General features: G+C 44.5%; 1 protein-coding gene across 2 annotated transcripts in view; it reads right to left on the bottom strand.

Annotated features, from left to right (window-relative positions):
• C7H17orf58 (chromosome 7 C17orf58 homolog) overlaps window positions 1-23,019 on the bottom strand; it is a 197,297-nt gene that overhangs the window by 127,492 nt on the left and 46,786 nt on the right. For both annotated transcript variants that reach the window (XM_085617256.1, XM_085617257.1), the window contains exon 2: window positions 21,280-21,939. In XM_085617256.1, coding sequence (XP_085473382.1) covers window positions 21,280-21,939 — 660 coding nt within the window. The remainder of the gene's footprint in view (window positions 1-21,279; window positions 21,940-23,019) is intronic.

The raw sequence follows: 23,019 nt of genomic DNA, 5'->3' as shown, positions 1-23,019 counted from the left end.
ATGGGTGGCAGTCCAAAATCCCAAATTCAAAAGTGGAGACCCCGCAAAGGCAATTAGGTGCGTACCTCAGAGTCGAGATCAGCCAAATTAGATTTCTGACGGTTGTCTCCTGCACCCGAAATGCTCCCAGTGGGCGGGAACACATGATTTGACAAGGCAAATCTAACCACAACCACAGCAAAAACAACCAACCCTAAGGCCTTCAACATGCAAAAAATCATTTCTGGTCCAGCTCACTGAGGAGGATACACTCTTAGGGGGGTATTTACCATAGAATGTCGGAGTGCGGTGTTATTCCAAAATTGGAAATGCTGCGCTCCGACATTTTTAAATGCAGGGATGCGTCATATTTACAAAAATGTGGCGCACCCCAAAGTTTCCTCCAAACTGGTGCTAAAAAAGCTGCCTAGCACCTTTGAAGGCACCTTTGCGGCTTGTTGCAAAGGTGCCTGCGCTGTATGGCGATTGTTTATGTGCAGGAAGGGACACCTTGTAAATATGGGGTAGAGAGCAATGCCACAGGAGCGTCAGAAAAAGTGACGCTCCGGTGGCATTAGGGACTTGTAAATATGCCCTTAAATGTCATATTTACACCATTAGGACAAGCCACAGTTTCAGGCAACTCTCCCGTAAGCTGGAGAAGCACAACATCAATGATAACACTTTGAAGAGAACAAAAACCAACAACAACAGACGCTCGTTGAGACAATGGAAAAAAAACTAGACATCTAGCAACTCAACACACTAGACATCCAGCCACTCAAGAACGCCAATAAACATGCATCTGAAAGACATACACACCTTCTGCAACTGGATCTCCACTGCACTGGACAAACTAAGGCAAGCACGTCTGTGCCTGGAATGTGCCATGCGCCAGGACACCTGCTCGTTTTCCCCTCCATGTCAACTCAAGGGATCAGCTACTTGCATTTAATAATGGTAAGTGCTGTAATTCCCCCTTATGGGATGGGCAGAAAGACAACCTCCCCTATCACTGTAACTTGTGTAACTTTTTATTATCGGTCAGGGATATAGCAACTACTCTCATGGTGGAGCCTTCACCAAGTCCTTCTAAGGGGAAAAATAACTCCATAGACATCGCCGTTGCAGCTATTTCTACATCAGCGCACTCACTTAAACCCTTAAAGAGGAAAAATAACTCCTGTGACCCTGCGGGGAACTCGCTAATCTGCATTTTGCTGAACACCAGATCTCTAATCAAGCACAAATATGAGTTTGAGTGCTTGATGCAGACTTCTAACCCGGATTTGGTTTTCCTAACGGAAACCCTGGACCAAAGAAACATCTGATCCCGACTGGAGTGTAGTGCTACCAGCAGGCTATGAACTGGTTAGCGTAGGCAGAGAAGGTAATAGGCGAGGCGGCATAGCTATTATATATCGCTCTTGCTTTAAGGCAACTTTTGACCCTATTCAGCATCTTGGAGTAGAAGCTATGACTTTTAATATTAAAACGGGCAACACCCTGTCAGTATAAACAAAGAAGTCCAGGGGTATAAAGCTACACAAACCAAAGAAAAAAGGCAAAGAAGCTCAGAGAACCTGAATGAAATAAGACTAAAGCCAAGTCAAAAAGTCCTCAAAAAGAGGACATAATCCCATCACCCACCGTGGTGGCATGCTTCATCATATGGGATCTCCTCTCAACCAAACCTAGTTTGGCTGAGGAGCTACTACTCCCAATGGACAACTAAGGGAGGAGCTTGCGGATGTTTTAATCTACGCTAATGGAACAAGATCTCCTAAAGATCGATGAAGCTAGCCTAGGTCAGGTGAAAACCTAAAGTGCAGTGTAGAAATAAGTGATTTAAAATTGACTACGGGAACATAAAGAACTTTAATAAGAAATATCCCTGTGCCAATATTAAAAGCAGAGTAGTGGCGCAACCTGGCCAATTTGCCAAACGCGCTATCAAAGAACCAAAAAATGGTCTACATGTTTCAGCCACAAACAATCAAAACTTTAGGATCAAGGCTTTCTTCAGGACCACAACGAACAACTACTGCAACTGCAAAGGAGTGCGTAAGGCACTCACGTGAACTAGTGTCTAAGTGATAGCAAAACGATACAACCGACCTTGTACCGCAGGATCAATTTCTAAAGTTTTTGGAATCCTGCCGGTCAAGAAGGTAAGTACCTGTATCAATGAAACAGAAAGCATAAACAAATATAATGAGTGACTAGGCAATGTCATTGGCTAGTTACTAAGCGAGGGGGCTTCCCCCCTGAATAGGTCTCTCCCCGATGTGGAGAGATTTTTCCCTGTACTTGTTCCTGTACTTCATTTGGTAGTAATAGCGACAAGCCTAATCGCTTGTTACTTTCATGTTGCTGTCTGTGCACTGTACTATACACTGTTTTTATTCCTTTTTTGACAGAGCGTTGCCTCACGCCCTGAGTTGCTACCAGGAGCGGCAGACGCAGTCCCGATTTAATTACGGGTAAGACTGACATTTAGCAGTTCGATTGACTTAGTGTATGTAAGCCTGAGTCTTGTCTGAATGACATTGCCTAGTCACTTATTATATTTGTTTATGCTTTCTGTTTCATTGATACAGGTACTTACCTTACCTGTGGTCCTGAAGAAAGCCTTGATCCTAAAGTTTTGATCGTTTGTGGCTGAAACATGTAGACCGTTTTTTGGTTCTTTGATAGCGCGTTTGGCAAATTGGCCAGGTTGCGCCACTACTCTGCTTTTAATATTGGCACAGGGATATTTCTTATTAAAGTTCTTTATGTTCTCGTAGTCAATTTTAAATCACTTATTTCTACACTGCACTTTAGGTTTTCACCTGACCTAGGCTAGCTTCATCGATCTTTAGGAGATCTTGTTCTATTAGCGTAGATTAAAACATCCGCGAGCTCCTCCCTTAGTTGTCCATTGCGAGTAGTAGCTCCTCAGCCAAACTAGATTTGGTTGTGAGGAGATCCCATATGATGAAGCATGCCACCACGGTGGGTGATGGGATTATGTCCTCTTTTTGAGGACTTTTTGACTTGGCTTTAGTCTTATTTCATTCAGGTTCTCTGAGCTTCTTTGCCTTTTTTCTTTGGTTTGTGTAGCTTTATACCCCTGGAATTCTTTGTTTATACAATATTAGTAGGGGGACGTGTCCAGGTCGGTTGTGTGATCCCTCAGACCCTCCTGCTTACTGGTTTTTTTGAACACCCTGTCAGTCCCTGGTCTACTCCTCTACTGGCTGCCGGGGCCTACAGCCCCTTTCACACAATCGCTGCAAATACTTATAGAATCATGTTTAGATTCCCCTACCTTCACGGTACTCCGTGATTTTAACTTTCACCCTGAATGTGGAAACAGTGCAGTCACATCCATTATGTTAGAGAATATGGCGGGCTTCGGGCTGACCCAGATTGTCACAGAGCCCACTAATAAGGCCTGCCATACATTGGATGGCATCTTTATGAATAACCCTAATATTATCTTGGACAAAGTACTGCCCCTAACATGGACAGATCATAAGGCTGTTTTCTTCAAACTCCTCTGTCCGGAGAGAAAAGCGCCATCCCCAAGCAGACTGCTGCCTGCTAAGAACCGACCCTGGCACAAAATCAACAAAAAGGATCTAGAGGAGGCCCTTAATAGACACCCTCCCATGTTAGTCCCAGACAACAATAAGGCTGCAGATAATCTTGATAGCTGGATTAGATCAGCAATCGACTTACTGGCCCCAGAAAAATCAAGCAAAAAACGAAGAAATCAAGCCTCAGCTCCTTGGTACATTACAGAACTCAATATCAGAATACCTAAATGTAGGTGTCTAGAACGCACTTGAAGATCAGACTACATTGATCAGGGCAAAGTGGATTATAGACTAGCCCTAGATGAATACAAAGAAGCAATTATTATCTCCAAAAAGAATGACTTCACTACTAAAATAGAGGCGACAAAAAATTAAACTAGAGAGCTTTTCAACACCGTCACCACTATGTTCAAACTGCAGTGGGAGAATCAATTTTCTCCAGATCAAGCCTTCTGTAATAAAGTGGCTAACTTCTTCCAGGCCAAAGTTCAAATGGTTTACAAGGAGTTTGCAGGGAACGCCCCAGACACAGCCATTATGATGTTAACAGAGGACACAGTTCCTGAAAATCCTGTCTGGCTTCTCCCCTCTAACTGATGAGATAGTAAATAATCTGCTACTAACAATTAAATCTGGCTCCCTGGCAGATCCCTGTCCCCCCACTATACTTTACATGGCTTCGGACAGGGTTAGTGCCTACTTTGCGCCACTCCTGAACACGTCAGGTACATTCCCCTCTTCTTGGAAAAAAGTCTGTATCAGGGCTATTTTGAAGAAATCCTCATTAGACCCCACTGAAGTAAAAAACTACCAGCCTATATCCTGCCTACCTCTCACGGCCAAAATTCTAAAAAAATTAATCAACCAAGAGCTAACAGGTTATCTGGAATCCAGCGGCCTCCTAGACTCCAACAACATAGCTTCAAACCACGTCATTGCACAGAATCAGCTTTAGTCATGGCCACTGAGGAGATACGTAAACAGCTGGACAGTGGAGGAAGAGCCGTCCTCATCCTACTGGACCTCTCAGCAGCGTTTGATACTGTGAACCAACGGGTATTAACACAGAGACTGAAGGCAATAGGAATCAAGGGGATAGCTCTAACCATAGTCACCTCTTTTCTTACCTCCAGGGAATAGAGGTTGTGCTGGGGTAACTTTACATCTAAGGTTTTCTCTCTCCCGTGTGGAGTTCCATAAGGATCAGCTCTGTCACGGACCCTGTTTAACATTTACGTCACTCCTCTGGCTAAGCTGATCACAGCACACAGTTTCTCATTGATCTCTTATGCCGATGACACTCAGATAGTTATATCTATATCTTCGAATGTAGAAACAGTGGCTGGGAGGTTTCACAACTGTCTGAAACACATTATTAGGTGGATGCATCCGAATTATCTTAAACTGAATACAGATAAAACAGAGGTTGTGGAGTTCGGAAAGGGACCATCAATTTGGAATCATTTGTGGTGGCCTGCAGAGGCCGGGCGGTGTCCTGACCGCACTGGAAAGGTTAGAAACTTAAGAGTCATGTTTGATGATCAGCTCAACCTCGCAGGTCAGTGTAATCTCCTGACCTCCTCGTGTTTCTTCCTCTTAAAGATTCTGCGTAAAATTCTTCCATTCATTCCCCTAGATCTCAGAAAAACTGTGGCAGTCGCATTGATTCTTTCTAGAATCGATGACTGCAATGCGTTTTTTCTTGGCATTGATTAATGACAACTATTAAAACTTCAGTCTCTGCAGAACACCGCAGCGTGGGTGCTGCTCAACACCTCGAAATACCATCCATTCTCCAACAGTATTACAGAGCTCCACTGGCTTCCAGTGCAGCAACATACTGAATTTAAAGCTCTGTGTCTGGTGCATAAAGCACTATATGGAGGGGGATCGTTGGACTTACAGAAACTTTTTCTATGGCACATCCTGCGGCGGGACCTTAGATCAGCCAATAAAGGACTAGTTCAGGTCCCAAAAATTCAAAGGGCTAGATGTGGGGGGGAGAAGCTTTAGATGGGGGGAGAAGCTTTTCCCATCGGGCAGCTAAGCTCTGGGATTTGCTGCTGGTTGTAACTAGGTTACAACCAAATAGACTCCTGTTCAGGAAAATGCTCAAGACCTGGTTATGTCGATTAAAGCAAATATGAATTGTTTCCCTCTCTGGAACAGTACACATTACATTTTCAGCGCCAAGACGCCTCGGCATTCGCGCACTCTATAAATGCATTCCTTACTTACTTACATATACCAAACAAAAGTACATGTAGGGGTGGGCACAAAAAGAGCATGGCATGGATTAATGACAACATGAAAAGAATGAAAACACAACCCACACGCTACAGCACAAATGAAGAAAATATGGAGATAAAACAGCCAAAAGTATGCTACGCCACTATGACAAAGCTTATAAAAAAAACATCAGAACCAGAAAAGACAGCACTACTCCACGCACATAACTGATGTAGACTTCCCTTCTAAAGAACTCCATAAAACAGAATTTTGCAGTCCGGTGCCTAAACACAGAAACAGCATGATCCCATCTCAAATGATTTGATCTCGAAAACTAAAAAAGATTGAAAACTAACTTTTTTAAAAAAAGTATTGCCATCAGGTGATTGGCAGGTAAAATATCTGTATAACATAACCATCTGGCTTTATGAGTATGATGATATACAACATCATAGCTCCAGATACATTACAATGCCTTTTCTTATTTGAAAACAGAAGCATGACAAATACAGCCCTTCTGTTAATCCTACCCTTCCCAACAACTGCTACCCAGATCTAAGAAAAACGCTAACGAGAAACACTCAACATTCCAGGTTATCAGGTGTTAGAGCTTCACCAATTCTCTACTGTGTAGTCTAAACAGTGAAGGGTGGAAGAATGGAAGAGCGGAGCCCTCCAATGTTAGACCTGGCATCTTTGGCATGTTTTTCCCGTCTTTTTGTTTCTGACCTCCTGTTTTTATGACTGTGTGCTGCATTTCGGTTTTGCTGGTTTTAGGACTCTGGGCACTTTACCGCTGCTGACCAGTGCTAAAGTGCAAGTGCTCCCTGGGTAAATTGTATTGGTGATTGGTTTATCCATGATTGTCATATTTAATTTATTAATAAGTCCCTAGTAAAATGCACCAGATGTAACCAGGACCTGTAAATCAAATTCTACTAGTGGGCCTGCAGCACTGATTGCGCTACCCACATGAACAGCCCTGCAAACATGTCTCAGACCTGTCACTGCAGGGTCTGTGTGTGTGCAGTTTTAAACTGCCATGTTGACCAGGCAAGTGCACCCACTAGCCAGGCCCAAACCTTCCCTTTTACTACATATATGTCACCCCTACGGTAGGCCCAAGGCAGCCCCATGGGTAGGGTGCAGTGTATTTAAAGGTAGGACATGTACTGGTGTGTTTTACATGTCCTAATAGTTAAATGCTGCTAATTTCATTTTTCATATTGCAAAGACTGTCTCTGCCTTTGGGTAGCATGGGGAATGCCTTGCAATATTTTTTAAGTGTAATTTCCCATTGGGTGCTGATAGAGATTTGGACTTTGGGGCCTCTGACCTCACAATTTAAAAATACATCTTTTGGTGAAGGTGGTTTTTAAATTGCATGTTTGAAAATGCAACTTTTAGAAAGTGGACATTTTCTTGCTTAACCATTGTGTGCCTCTGCCTGTCTGTAGAATCCACATCTGGGATAGGATGACAGTTGGGCTCTTGCGCACACACCCTAGACAGTAACAAAAAAAGGGAGCTTAGGTGTGCCTTGCATATCCTGATGGCTCATCACCAGGCTGATGGGCCTTCCTGAGATAAAGTGGTGGTAGGAGTTGTCACTGAAACCTGAATAGGGCTGTGCCTGCCCCACACAAAGCTATCTTCACCCCACTGTAGTGAGTCTGGAGCCAGGTCAGGGAAAGACAGGGTCGTGTGCACTACAAAGACTTTCCTTTGAAGTTTGCCTACACTTCTGGACTAAAGGACATTCTGCCAGGAAGAAGAGCTGGATGCTGTAGGAGGGACAGACACTGCTGTTGCTTTGTTGTGCTGGCCTGCTGCTTGCTGCTTCTTTCCTGGTGGTGAAAGGACTGGAATTTGCTTTCTACATCCTGATTCCAAGGTTCTCCAAGGGCTTGTGCATGCTTGCCTCCTGTTAAGAAGTTTCAGGGCCATCAAAGACTTCACCTACTACAGCCTGGGATCTTCTGCTAAGAACCTTGACTTGTCAAATGGGGTCAACTCCAATTCCTGGGACTTGGAAATAGAATCTGGTGATCTAAAGATGAGAATCCACGCATCGACTCCCAGCGTCTGTTTTTCCGACGGAGCACTGCGTATGGTTGAAAAATCAACGCTTTGCCGGTGTGCGGCTGAAGAATCGAAGCAGCTACTGCAGTGTGGCTGAAGAATCACTGCAGCCTGAGTTCTGAGCACTGTCACTGACATCCGTGGCACCCGCTCTGACTCCGACACAGTCCCTGCCTTGAATCGATGCATCACCTGCTTCGTGGCTGCGGAATCGATGCAGCGCTTACTCCGCCACATCGACAGCGCATCTGGATTTTCGACAAATCTTTCCTTGGAGAGGATTCTTTCATTGACGACACCCGCCCAGCAAGGAACCAAGGCCGCATGTCAGGAGATCGACACATCACATCCCCTGACAGTAAGGAACCGACGCATCACCTCCCCTGGGAGTAAGGAACAGATGCATCGCTTTGCTTCTCCGGCGCGTCACCTCCCATGCGCCTATTTCCATATTTGATTTTGATGCATCCCAGGTACTTTGTGCTAACATTAACGCATTCATAGATGTTTATGGACTGAACTGAGTTTACCTGAGAGAGGGTGAGAGGGTGGAGGACAGTAGAGGGTATTTGGAGATAGGACAGAAATACTGGTTGTCAGCCCTACTCTACTCGCGGTGGCCGCCATTCGCATCGGGGTCGGACCAGTTCATGAAAATCAGGTTTCATAGAACACCCCTAACAAATCTGATTAAATAATACAACCTCACATGTTACAACTATGCAGATGACACCCCAAATCATTTAAAAAATGGATAGCTCGGTAGACCTCTACAATTCACAACTCAATGACTGCCTTCGTGCCATAAACAAATGAATGATGAATAACCATCTAAAGCTTTATACGGCAAAGACAGAGATTATGACCTGGGGACAATGGCAAAGTACCAGGCTACCGCCATATGGACTAATGAACTTCAAGCCCCACCAACATCAAAAGAAGTTAGAAACCTAAGAGTAACATGGATTCAGACCTATCCTTTATACCACATGCTAACAATGTCACAAAGAGTGCCTTCTACACAATGAAAGCACAACGTTACATCTTCCCCTACCTTGTCCACCAACATAAACTGCAAGCCATCCTCACACTTGTAATCTCCAAGCTTGGCTATGCCAACAACCTATACCTTGGAGCACCCGCATTCATCAGACGCAAAATACAACTCATCCAAAATGCTTCAGCATAAGCTTCACACAAGAGAAAACATCCACTGCGCTACCTGTAGTCAGAAAAGCAATGTTCAAGGCACTCTGCATTATCCATAGATCCTCCCAAAGAAATGGACTGCTATTCCTACAAGTTAAATTCAAGCAGTAGAAACCAAACAGAACACTGCGTTCCAGACTTGTATCACTTATCATCTTAACACCTTACCATAAGAAATCTGTAGGAGGCACTGTATTCAACTGCTGAAGCTCACTACTAGCCAACATTAGAAGCACTCAGGAGCATATACACTTCTGAAGCTAGTTGAAAACATGGCTATTTCCTAGATAACTGCTGCACCCACATCTCAATAACAGAGCTAAGAAAGCAATTGCACCCTCAAAAGCAGTCCTCAGTTTTCATCCCACAAATTGCTAACAGCTCAACTACCAAACTGCTTTTGATATGCAGGTAATTTAGGAAGGGCTGATCTATGGTTTGCCTTAGAACTATATAGTTAAGGTCTTGCATTTATAACAGTCCGGGCCACAGTAATACTAAAACCATAATACGCAGCGGTCAGCAGCAAATTATGTCTTATACCTCTTAAATTCACATATGACATGTCTGCTATGAGGGTTGCCCATCACAGCACTGTACATCCAAGAACACGGACATCACCAAATGAACAGGCATGGAGTAACTGAAGAGATCTGTCACATATTGCTGAAAAATCTGGAGGGCTTTAATACAGTCTACCAGTGAAGGTATCAACTATCTGTACAATCTGACTGCTATTTTACATCTCACAAAGACACTCGGATATCGGATGACTATAAAAATGCCCATCTCAACATATCTCTCCACCACTCTCTCCCTCCAACCATGCCAGCTCATGACCACAAGCATACAGAAATCTCAGATTGGACAACCAAGTGCAGTATCAAGATAAGCAGACTATGTCATATGAAATACTATAAAGGGACCAGTAGAGCTGTTCAAAGCTACCAGCATACTAAAAACCATAAAACTGTGCGTCTGTGTCTCACACTTAACCATCCACCGCACTGCCACATGCTGCGCCCCATACTACGATAAACGCACCTCGGTGGTCACCACGCATGACACAGAAACTCTTCCCACTTAAAATGAAAACAAAGACAACATCCTTCAAACCACACATCCTACATGTTGTAGCATGCTACCGAAGAAGGCAAGTAATTCAGGAACCCATACAGACTCAAAGGCACGACCACGTTTGCTCGAGGTGGGTGGGGCCAGGTGTTCTAGATGGGTCCTGTGGATGCAGGTACTATGATGCACCTTGTGAAGATGTGACCGTCCCCTAAATCAGAAAAGAGTATTTAGAGTCTGTGTACTTTAAGTTGTTCTATGTTCAACCTTTATGTTGTTGTGGAGGTCGTTGGAGAAAATGAGAGGGAAAGGAAGCCACCAACACTGATTGTTCCCACTGATAACCAAACGACCTAGACATAATGGCCCTCCAATATGGTGAAGATCGTCAGCATGAACAGGAGAGGCTTACATTCGCTGACAGAGTGTCTTTCTATCTTGAATCAATTGTGCTAAAAGCAGAGATGTATCCCTTGCAAGAGAGGCACTTTCTGGAGCGAGACTGACATAGCCCAAAAAAATTGTGGTTCTGCTGGCATTATGTTGGATAGGGCCTGAACAAAACTGTGGGAGAGGGCGATCCTGCTGGGCAGGGGATTTCAAGGAGACATGGCGAAGATGTGGAGTGGGGATGACGGAAGACCGCTGGCACGAACACACTCAAGCTAGAGCAGTACAAGTTTACCCTCGTCTCCCTATACGCTCCTAATATAAGTCCCAAAGATACTTGAAGAGGCAATAGAAGAGCGAATCCAAGAACAGCAGGAATGGAACACATAATCATAGGGTTTGATCCCAACATTGAGATGGCACAAGATGATATTGCATCACTAGGACCATGCCTTCCATGTTTCATATCTCTTTAAATTTTTAAAAAGATTGATAAAGAATTGTTTAAAAAAACATTGCGATGGACAGTCTGATGGATCGATCAGCACAACAGGTAGGACAGACAGGGTCACTCTAATCCGAGACGAAACCGGGCTACAGCTATAATCACCCATTGAGTCAAACTGCACTCTATGCTGCAGCCCATAAACCTAATCTCGTATTGATCACTTCCTCGCTTGTCGATCCATGTCACCCAGAATACCTCAGTTAGATACATATTTCACTTTCCGATCATGCCCCCATCTCCATGGTTCTCTCACTCCCCAAATAAGGACCATTCCATACATACTAAAGACTGTGACTCCATACTGTGTAGTAAAGAAGTGCTCTCTTGGGTACCAACCCGAACACAAACGTGGATGCCTTAAAGGCAATAGTCCTGGGCCATTGTATATCCTGTATAGTGACAGAAATAAAATAGGAGACAGCGCATGGTCAAGAGGAAGGACAGTTCAATTAGAGAATGAGAGAATGCACATAAATAATAACCGGGCTCCCAACAAATCTTGCATAGAGCGCTGGCCCTACGGCATAGAGATACTGATAAAGAAGAGGGCATGCAGGTTTTGGCCTTCGTTCATTATAACGACAGACATTTCACCGCCTGCACTGCAGTGATTAATTGAGACAGCACCGGCCCCAGGTTTTATAAAACAGGGGTTTAAACCCAAGTAACCTAGAGGACTTGCTTGTTTTCAATGAGCTGATTGTTAAAATGACATTGCTGCCTTTGAATGGCTGTTCTAGTCCACAGCATGATCTTATGAAAGCCCAAGGCTCGAAACGATAGGCAGCCATGTATTCCCCGGAGACTTTATCTCCTGTATACAGCGATCTATAGAACTCACGAAACCTATCTGCAATTTCGTGGTCTAAAGCTTTCACGTGCCCCTGTTAGTTGTGATTGACTGTAGTTTGCTTGCATGCTCGCTTTCCCTTTAGTTTACAAAGACTGTCCCTACTCTATTGCGTTTATCATAGCAGCACTGTTTCAGCCTCAGCAGCAGGTGCTGTTCAATTATACAACACTTTCTCATCTACAAGTGGGACCAAGGACTCGAAGGTACAGGCACTGACATTGGTTCTGGAAAGACCTGTGAAGGACAAACTCTTTTATGTGCCAATCCACCTACAACAAGTAAATGTTGTTTTGATAACGGATAGTATGACCTTTATAGTTACAAACAAACTTGCTCGCCAAGACATCTGTGAGCACCTTTCCAGTCCTGCAAAGGGTTTCATAATCAAAACATCGAATCAAAGAGATCTCAGGCCAAAATAGTCCTACAATTTCTCCCCAAATCCCTTCATGTTTGCGGGGACAGACCCTTGTCGTGTAAATGGGTTCCTTCAGTTTCGCACACCAGTCCATGCCTGTGCTCCATCCAGCCATTGTTGGCTGGCCCACCGTCTTCCATCTCCGAGCAATGTTCCTTTTGGCTATCATTGTGGCCATCTCAAAGAAGTATTTGTACCCCCTCATGTGCCCTAGATCATCCAGTATGTCCAAGAGGGCGTCTCTGGGTGTCTCTGGGTGTCAGCTCAATCGGGTACCCCAGAACCTGGGCCAGGGAATTTTTTTTTTTGTTTCCAGTAGTCAGCGATTGGAGGGTACGACCATGTCATATGGAAAAAGTCTGGCTGCATCCGTGTTAGAGCATTGGAGTAGATCGGGCAGGTGCAATGGAGGTGACTCAGTTGGATTAGTCTTAGTCAGGAGGATATTGCGATTTTACAGGAGGCCATGCGAGTAAACCACCAGTTCACGTCCTCTAGGTGGCCGATCCAGCTCTCCTATCTCCACCTCACAGGGATAAATACATCAGGGGCACTATCAATCAGGGTATGGTATGAGAGCCACCACCTCTGCCCAACTTGCCCATCAGCAGCCTTGCCTCTAGTGGGTTGTATCTGGGAAGCTCGCCAAGACAGTCTTTGTACATGGCTACAGGTATTTGTGGAACTGGATCTTTGCTAGGCCATACTAGGTCTGAAGGTCCTGGTTCCACTGGCAAATGTCTCCCATGTTTGTAATGTCTAATTTATCCCAAGCTAAGAAGCCCGGGAGGCCAGAGCTGTGATGGGGGCGCAGTCCCTCCACAGTGGAATCTGTTGTGTAAGTGTTATATGCCAGCCCATGGAGCACAGCGCCGTCAGGCAAGTTTGAAAAATCACTTGGGTTACTTTGGGAAGTCGCTTTAGGAGAGGATCCCCATACAGCAGTCCCATTACTTTACTGAGGCCCAGAAGGGAGAGTTTGGCCCATTTCGCAGGGTCATCCCAACACCTGGTCAGACCAGTCATTGGCCATCAGTAACTGTGTAGTCCGGTAGTACATCTGGAGGTCCGCCATGCCATAACACCTTCGTAAACTGACATTTGGCATTTAGCACTGGCTACACAGGGTGGATGGTTAACCCACAGGAAAGGCACATATTGTGGATGTGAAGTCCATAAACCACCAGTCTGGGATCGTCAGTGGAAAGTTCTGGAGGGTCTATCAGTACTGTGTTAGGATCATCATTTTAAACAGGGCTGCGCAGCCCAGGACAATGAGTGGTAGAGCCGCACAGCACAGCGTGAAGGGCAGATTTCATCCCAGATTTGTGGGATGTCATGTTAACATTTCAAGTCAGCTTGGGATGCGGGAGATGAGAATTCCCAAGTATTTAAAGCTCAATTATTTTATTGGTATGGACGATTGCCATTGTATAGCCTCATTGTCGCCCTGAATTGGTACAAGCACAGATTTGCGCTTGTTTACTCAAAGTACCAAGGTCCCCTCATAAAGCTCAAGGAGTTGAAAATAGTGTGGCCCCATTAAACCTGGGTTTGTTGAAAAAAGGAGGATGTCGTCACATAAAGTGCAATTCTTTCCTCAGTAGTTCTCTCCGAGCACCACGCCTGCAGTTGGGAGTCACATCTCATTAGTTGGGGTAAGGGGTTGATGGTGAGGACGAATAGGAGCGTGGAAAACGGGCATCCTTATCAGGTCCCCCATGGATATGGGAGGGAGTCCGAGAGAACTCTGTTACTCAGCACCTGAGCCACTGGCAGTGAAAACTGCAAGTCAATATATCCACATATGCGAAGGCCTAGACCGATTCTGACCAGAAACACCCTATTGGGCCCATGTCTAATTCTGGTGGATAGTGGCCTTTCTGGGCCGCTTCTACATATGAATTCAGAAGATTGGGGAAGAGTATATCTCAGAACTTGCTGTAATATTCCAAAGGGTGTCTGTCTGGCCCAGGTGTCTTCCCAGAGTTCTGTCCATATAAAGCCTCATGGATTTTCTACGCAGAGATGGGCTTGTCTAGATCAGCAGGATCTGTAGAGGAAAGACGCAGATAGAGGATAGACGCAGAAGTGGTAGGTCCCCTAGAATGGGTCGTGTTGCTCGCACAGGCTCGGAGGCCAGTCCGCACACAAATATGGTAGTACTCAGTGAATACTGCTGCTATCTCAGCCAAGTTGAATATAAGGGAGCCAGTCTGGTGCACGATTTCCGGTATTACCCTTGAAGTCGTGTCTCTGGTAGCTAGCCAGTGGAGGAGTTTACTCTATTTGTCCCCGCCCTAGTACACTGGCTGTGTGGAGGCCTTCAGCATTGGCTATCTGATGGTGTGCCTAGCCAGTGCCAGTTGGCTGCGTTGTCTCGGTAGGGTTAAGTGCATATATTGATCCAGATTGGCCCTCAAGTCCATCACCACTCACCGCCGGACCTTTTCCGCCTGTCATATATATACCTTGGCCATCCTGCAGACAGTAACTTTGCCGGTGGCCCAGAGCATGCCCACAGAGTCCACTGTCCCTGTGTTAACATCAAAGAAAGCCTGCAGTTCAGTGACAACTAGATCTGTGCAGCGATCATCCTGCAGAAACGAGGTGGTACGCCACACATGTATATGTTAAGCCTTTCACTGGTATTTAGGCAAACATCCTGCAGAAACTCATGCCATAGAGCTTGCTCAAAAGGATGTTTCAAGTGCAGTAGTAGCAACAACATGAAGAACCTTTAAGCACTTGATTGAGAACATGCATGGGACAGATAAGATAGGTTTTATTAACTCAGTTAATGCTGACAAGGCAAATGACCAGGTCCTATGGCCTTCCCTGAGGCCACAGAATGGAAGAAGTAGGCCTAGGGCCTCGTTTTAGAGGGTAGGTGGAAAGCGTCTATGCAAACCTTTTGGCTAGAGTTGGGGCCAATGGATGCATGTCATATATAAAGAAACGAAAGTGGGGTGTCCTCATTACCTCTTACTATCAACTTAACCATAAGCCTCTAGCTAACAACATTAGGCGAATCACAATATTCACAGGGTTAAAATGGGAAAAACACCAACAAACCAGGCATTTATGCTGATGGCTTTATGGTCACAGCTTGCAAACAGCTACCCCATGCCTGCCCTTATGACAGAATAGGAGGGGTGATGGTAAAATTTCTGGCTTTCGTGATTATATTGACAAGTCCCGGGCTCTGAATCTTATGCTCACTTGAGACCAGGTTTGACTTGATTTGATTTGAACATTTATAAAGCGCACAACTGCCCATGGGCGTGTAGGTGCTAGTAACATGTGTTTTAGCAGGTTGCCAAGAGTAATGCATACGTGAAGTTAATTGATAAAGAGCCAGGTTTTCAATGCCTTCCTGAAAGCTAACAGTGTTGGACTATTCTTTATGCCATCTGGAAGAATGTTCCAGATTTTAGCAGTACCCACCAGGAAACTTCTTCCACCCCAACTCGCTTTTTTAAACCTGGGTGTTTGTAAAAGTTTGCAGTGAGCGGATCTTAGGTTTCTGGGAGGTAGATACCACTTCAAATGATTCTTCAGGTAGTTAGGACCAGATTCATGCAGGTAAACTAGAACAGCAATTCCCCTTTCAGTGGTTTATGAGCACCATTCCTCACTTGGGAATGTGGATTGCCCTGTCACTGCCCAGCTCAACTATGACAGTCTAATCAATATACTCCATGGGGATTTACAGACCTGGCACAGCGGAGGACTGTCGAGGTTGGACTGAATAGCTGTTATAAAAATTACTTCTGTCCCTCGTATTCTATGCATGTTCACCGTCATTCCGCTAACAGTCAAATGGTCTCTCATACACCAAGTACAGACTCACAGACCATTGTGTCTGGGCCGGGAAGAAACATAGAATCCTAACACACTTATTTCTAAAATCCAGCAGAATGGCCCAAGCAGGCCTGCCCAATATTAAATGATCTGACAAAGCCTCTCAAATGATGTACATAGTAGAGTAGTCAGAGCGAATCAGATATACACTAGTGCTTTATGGACCAGAGATTCATGGAATATACATTGGACAGGTCCTATGGATGAATATAAAAGACAGGGACAGGGACTGGAATCTATATGACTCCCTGGTCACGAGAGCAACACCAGTAGTTTGGAATAACGTGGCTAGAAAAGACAAACTCATGGCATTCTCTGTCCTCTGATACCAATCCTCGGTAACATGGCAGTTAAACCAACATGCAAAGATTGCACCTTTGAAATATGGAGACAAAATGGCTGTAAAGATTAGGGATCCCAAATCAGATCTTTCATGAACATTCGCAACTTTTATGACATACCTGAATCTGAAAGATTCCGATACGCTGGGATCAGGCACTCGGCTCTAAACGACGCTAATTATTTAAAAAAAAAAAATCTTTTTATTAACTTGAGGCAGTAGCACCACTCTTGTATACAGGATAACAATATGATATACTAACACAGCATTGCAGCAGGTCCCATACCTTGTGGTTAGTGATGGGCCCCTGCCCGCTCATCCTCTTAGGGATCAGTTTGGTCTTCCGCTTCATGTACGAGGGAGTGAAATGGTCCCTCCACAGGTGTAGTGCACGGATTCCCACTGTGGGTATTCCATCTATTATTCTATTCCATACGTTTCCCAATTTCCAGGGACACCCGCTGTTTACATACACAGTTTTTTCTGCCACCATACATCAATCCATTTCATTCTTCCAGTCTTAAAGTAGTGGTGGAGTCTCCACACCTCGGTTTTGTGCTGTGCTACGCTTTGCTAGCATGAGGCCTAAAGTGACCCAACTTTGGTCTGCTCGTCCCAGGTCTTTGGCCTCATAAACATTGAGGAGGCACCTTTTTGGAGAGGGCAGTAGATCTCACCACAAATCTCCAACAAACATGAAACCACTGCAGCCCAAAAGGATTGGATTTTTGGACAGGACCACAAAATGTGGTAAAATTACCCCTCCTCTCCACAGCGTCTCAGACAATGTGAATCTGTCCTCCTACCCATTTTGACCATTGTGTTACAAGAGATGTTTGCCCCATGTAATATTTTTAGTTGAACCAGCCTAAAATGTGCTCGGATAGCGACTTCCTTAGGGCACGCTAGAGCTTCTGCCCAGTCATCTTCATGTACGTCTACAATGTCATTTTCCCAGCGTTCCGGCAGGCGTGCTCGTGTGTCTGGGGAGTTGTTAATGAGTTTCTGGTATGTAAGTGAAATCGCCCTACTTGTTAAATGTTTATCTAAAAGCCTACATTCTAAAGGTGACACCTCTGCCAGGATGTCCCCACTGCTCATATGGCATGACTAATCTGTAGGTATCTGAAGGTTTCAATGGGGGCTAAGTCATGGGTTCTCTGCAATTCTGTAAATAGTATTATTTCCGTCCCGGTGTGAAGATCACCCACACGTGAAAGCCCGATCAGGTCCCATTTGTCAAACCCTTTACTTTTTTTCCTGTTATTCATTACCAACAACTATGATTCACACAAGGGCATCGTCCTCGTAATCGTATTCTTCCATCCTAATTTAGTGAGTGTTGAGTGCCATAGATGGACTGTTAGGGCCACAGGCCTCTCCAGGGTAAGGCATCAGGTATAGAGAGCTACAAGGTATCCCTTCGTTTGGAGAACCAATAGGTCCATATAATAGGGGGGTTCGGTCAGTGGCTGATGGACCCATTGGTTTATAGTCGCCAATTGCGTCGCTCTATAATACGTTTGAATGTCAGGTAAGGCAATTCCTCCCTTATACGAACCGCGCGTTAATTTACTGAGCGCGATTCTAGGGGAGCCCCCATCCCATATGGGGGTTTGTACTATGCTCTCTATAGTTTTAAAATAAGTGTCGGGAGTCAGGAATGGCGTGTCCTGCAATACGTAAAGAAACCGTGGTATTGCCACGCCACCTTTCCCAATAGGGAGAGGGGAAGCGACCTCTAGTGTTGTACGTCATTCTTAAACAGGGTCAGGGGGCCCTGCAGGTTTTGGACATGAATTAGAGCCAGGTACATGGTAACAAAGATACCCAGGTAGTGAAATACCTCTGTAGCTATTCCTGCCTTGCATTCTTTAGGAAGACATGGCGCAGGTCCATGCAGGACAAACACCACCGACTTAGACCGGTTAATCGTGAACCCGAAGTATCTATTGAAGGTCGTAAAGATATTGAGTATTCTTGGAACAGAGGACTAGGGAGCCTAAACGCTAAATGTAATTCATTAGCTTATAGTTCTTTCACCAAATTTGAAAAATGACTACTAACACGGGAGAAAAGTAAAAAGCTAGAGTCGGACTTCTATAAATTTATATCAACGAACACAGTAATACCTGAAGATCCAGGCCAACTTAGATGGTAGAAAGAAATAGGCTGTGAGATGATGGGAAGCGAATGGAAAACGTTTTACATTAGATCGCGCAACACTGCATGAACAGTTACAACACAAGAAACACTTTACAACATATCTACCTATTTGTATCACACCCAGAGAAAATATGAGAATTGACAGGTGCCATTCCTGAAAATGTTGGTGAAGCTGCAAAACTGATAGTACTTTAACTCACATACTCTGGAACTGTCCAAAACTGTAACACTATTGAAAAAAAGGTTCTGGACACCAAGATTTTATTTTTCAAGTTCAGGTCCCTAGACGTACAGCATACATACTCCTGGAAGTGTCTAACCTCCAAACGTATCGACTAAATTCAAAGAGAACTTACTTCATGGATTTGCATTTGAACTATTGGAAACGTTTTGGTGGACAGAGGTAGGGAGGGAATACAGATACAATTAAACAAACCGTTCAACTTGCTGGCCTCTAGTTGTAGACAAGCATATGTGCTATCTTGCAAGCTCAATAAAAATATTTGAAGCTTAAAACAGCAATGTACTTACATCAAATTTGCATGCTCCCAAAAAGACAAGCTCTAACTCCTCATTAAACTCCTGCAACCTCATGAGTCATTAAAAAGAACAAGGCAAGTGAAAAATACATTTATATGTTAAGTTCTCAAAAATGGATGAAGAGACATTGCCTTGACCACCTCAAAGCTTAAACATTGCCTTTCCACTCTTACCTCTACACCCGACCTAACCAAATCCACATATTTCCAGATATCTTCTTACTTCAAACACCCTCACCCTACCAGCTGTCTCTGCAACCTCTCATTTAGCAGGCACCAAATGTGCATGACACAGTGCCTACTCACTGCTAACCACTTTGATTTCTTCTTTCCCACTAAGAACCAAACTATTATGACACTCTTTCCCTTCCTCCTCTATCGCCCTGTTCAAATCAATTTTATAGCATGAACTAGTGACCTGACTATCACCTTCCTCTCTACCTTTCAGCCCAACTCACTGTCTGAACTCACCCACTATAGCATTGCCAACAACCCAACAATGTCCCTTCAGATATTTGCCCCTAAATGCTAATGGCCGGAATTTGGTGACAGACAGGTACCCACAGGGTGATAGTAAAATGTGTTTACTTCCAACATGGACTTAGAGGCATAGAAGTGAAATAATCTCTTGGTCTTTAAAAGACTTAGGGCCTGATATAGAGTTTAGTGAACGGGTTACTCTGTCACAAACATGATGGATATCCTGTCTGCCGTATTACAAGTGCCATATGATATAACATACTTGTAGTAAGGTGAACGGGATATCTGTCATGTTTGTTACAGAGTAACCCTTCCGCCAAGCTCTAAATCGGACACTAATTTTCCTCCCGAGAAGTAAATGAATGTTCCTGCAACAGAAGTAGCATTTTAACTCTTTTGTATTTCGAAATACACATAACCGCAATATACAGCATAAGCATATATCTCATATATACAGTATATCATTGCTTTTTTTGTTTTCTTTTTGAACATTTCACAGTGAAGTAGAATGCTTTGAACAGATTCTCAACCTGTAGATGCCAGACCCAAAAAGCAACAAGGCATGTCCCATGGTCAGCCACACCTTTGGGGTGCTTGTACAGACAGCTATAAACAGCGTCTCTCTCTCACTGCGTCAACTTACCTACCCTAGCGTAAATTGCGGAGACATGCCATGTTACCAAGGTTGGTGGTTGGAACAAGGGTCCTTAGTATCTGTCAATACTTTTCAGGTTGCAGCTCATTTCCCCGAAATAAATAGGGACACAATATTCCACTGTGAAAACTGACAACAAACTTAGGGCCATATGTAAAAGGACTGGTGAAAACTATCGCTAACGGCAGTTAGCGGCGGTTTTCTTACCGCCGTGTACCGCTGAAAACTATCGCCATCTTAGGGACATATTTACAAGCCGTCGCTACATGGCGATAGCTTCAGGGATTGATGTCGAAAACTGCTGCTAACAGAGGTTAGCAACAGCTTGTACATATGGCGATACAAATATCACCGCAAAACCGTCAGAAGAGTGCAGCTAAGGCGGCATTAACTCCTTGTACATATGCCACTTAGCCTTCTGTACGAAGGCCTTCAGCATGAACTTCAGAATTACCTTGTGTGATGCAAGGGGAGAAGAGACAGAAGTCCAGAAATCCCTCTCCTCCTACAAACTAAGCCCCAGGCAAAGAGAAATATCTCATTGATGCATCTTAAAAGAGGGTCTATTAAAGGGACACACAAGAGCATTAAAGAAAGAATATGGGTTTGAAAAACACTGAACCAAACAGACATATAATGCTATTCCATTCCTGGGGTGACAAACAAAACGACGCAAAACGATGGCAGTTCATTGGAGTGCATGCAAGATTTAAGGGAGGATCTCCTTTGAAAGAACTACAGTGATTTGGAAAAGAAACAATTACAATGGCAGATTTTAGGTGAGTATCTGTGACCTGTACATTTTACTGCTGGACTTTTTTTTTTGTATGTTAGTTTGCAACATAAGAAATGCATGTTTTAATTGTACATTAGAGACAACTGAAGCACATTAATATGCATGGATCTTACCTTTTTTAAAGATATTAAAGTGGTACAGGAGACTGGAAGGTTGGCGATTAGTCATCCAGGATGGGTTTGTGGCATTTCCACGGCCATAGTTGAGCTTGTATGGATTGGCCTTTCCTGGTCTGTTGCTGTGACTGTTTGTCTGATCCAACAGACCCTGGCTGTCATCTTGAAGAACTGCCCCATCTTCAGAGTGGTGTGATTCAGTTAATGATCTCACTTTATGGTGTAGCAGAGGAGGATGGAGCATATCTACAGATATCTCTGTAGATTGTGAATGTGACCTGGCAGGGTGCAACTTGTGTGAATTGTTGAAATGCAGCAAGGAGACTGGGTCAGGGTCTTTATCTCCCCCCACTGAAGCGTGCCCTGGTTTTAAAATGTGTTTCTGTACCCCTGTGTTCTTATTCGGGCCCACCTTCCTCTTTTTTCCCCTTCTGCTTGCAGAGGGCTCAAAGATGTCTGTAATTTTGGTTCCGTGCTGGGCTGCTAGATCTAGCCAAAAGTGTCCGGTAGAGTTATCCATTGAATATATGCCTTCGGTTGGGCCCCAATCCGCAAAGTTGCTACGTGTGGCTTGGTTTGGAGGTGCATTCACTAAACTGTAAATGTCTTTGATTGATGGCTTCATCGTGGCCTTTCCAGCATTTTGCAGAGAATGATCTGTGGACAATGAGAAGAGTACTGTTTAATAAAGGATCCAGGGTGGAAGTTACACAAACAGACCATTACCTTTTTATAGCCATTCGTTCAGTTTCCTTTTTAGTTAGTATGGAATGGTTCTTTGCCAGGAAACTCTTTCCTCTGAAGCTCACTACAACAACACAACCCTCTCTTTAATAGGTCAAGACAGAGGTGCTTTTTTGAATATTGTCTGGGTCAAAGTGCATTGCGTTGCATGATGTAGCACTGGACTGCTCTTTGGCATTGAGCGCACTGTTCCTGCCGTCCTTGGTCGCAGGGTCCTTGGAGACGGAGGAAGGACTAGAAATAAACCGGGCTCCATGGATTACATTCTGCAGTCTCCACTCCCCTCACTATCCTTCTTGTAAATTAGCAACGGATGGAAGGCTGTATAAAGACATAGGGCCTCATGTAGGTAAATATATTTTACCGTTTCTAAAATACCGAGCCGTGCCGAATCGGTAAATTAGAATCGGTAAGTTATATGTAGGTAAAAATTCGGTAACAGTTACCGATTCGGTAACATTCGGTAATCACGATTCGGAATTCACCGAATCGGTAAATACCGAGGTGGTATTTACCGATTCGGAAAATACCGAGGTGGTATTTACCGAATCGGAAAATACCGAGGTGGTATTTACCGAATCGGAAAATACCGAATCGGTATGTACGGAATCGGTAAATAAAATCACATGACTTGACGAAACAGCTAATCCTGTGCAACCACAGCCCACCCAACCAGGAAGTGGCCACACCCAGGCAGGTGTACATAATTAGCCGACCCTGGAGAGGCTTGGAGTGCAGAGGAGAGGCAGGGAGCCGGTGCCTGTGCGAGCGGGAAAACGAACATCATGTCCAGCCAGAGAACACAGAGAGACGGAGGGGAAAGGAGGAGGAAGCTGAAATTTAGCCCCAAGGAACTCCAGGTGCTGGTGGAGGAGGTGGTGAAGCAGCACCAGAAGCTGTTTGGAAGGCAATCCCTGCAAGTGCCTGAGGCTGAAAAGCGCAACATATGGCTGGCCATCCAGGCCCATGTGAATGCCGTGGGAGTGAGCCACA

This window comes from Triturus cristatus, chromosome 7 (genome assembly GCF_964204655.1).
Source record: "Triturus cristatus chromosome 7, aTriCri1.1, whole genome shotgun sequence".
Classification (NCBI taxonomy): Eukaryota; Metazoa; Chordata; class Amphibia; order Caudata; family Salamandridae; genus Triturus; species Triturus cristatus.
Note: the sequence above shows the minus strand (reverse complement) of the source record. Positions and strands in the feature narration are given on the sequence as shown.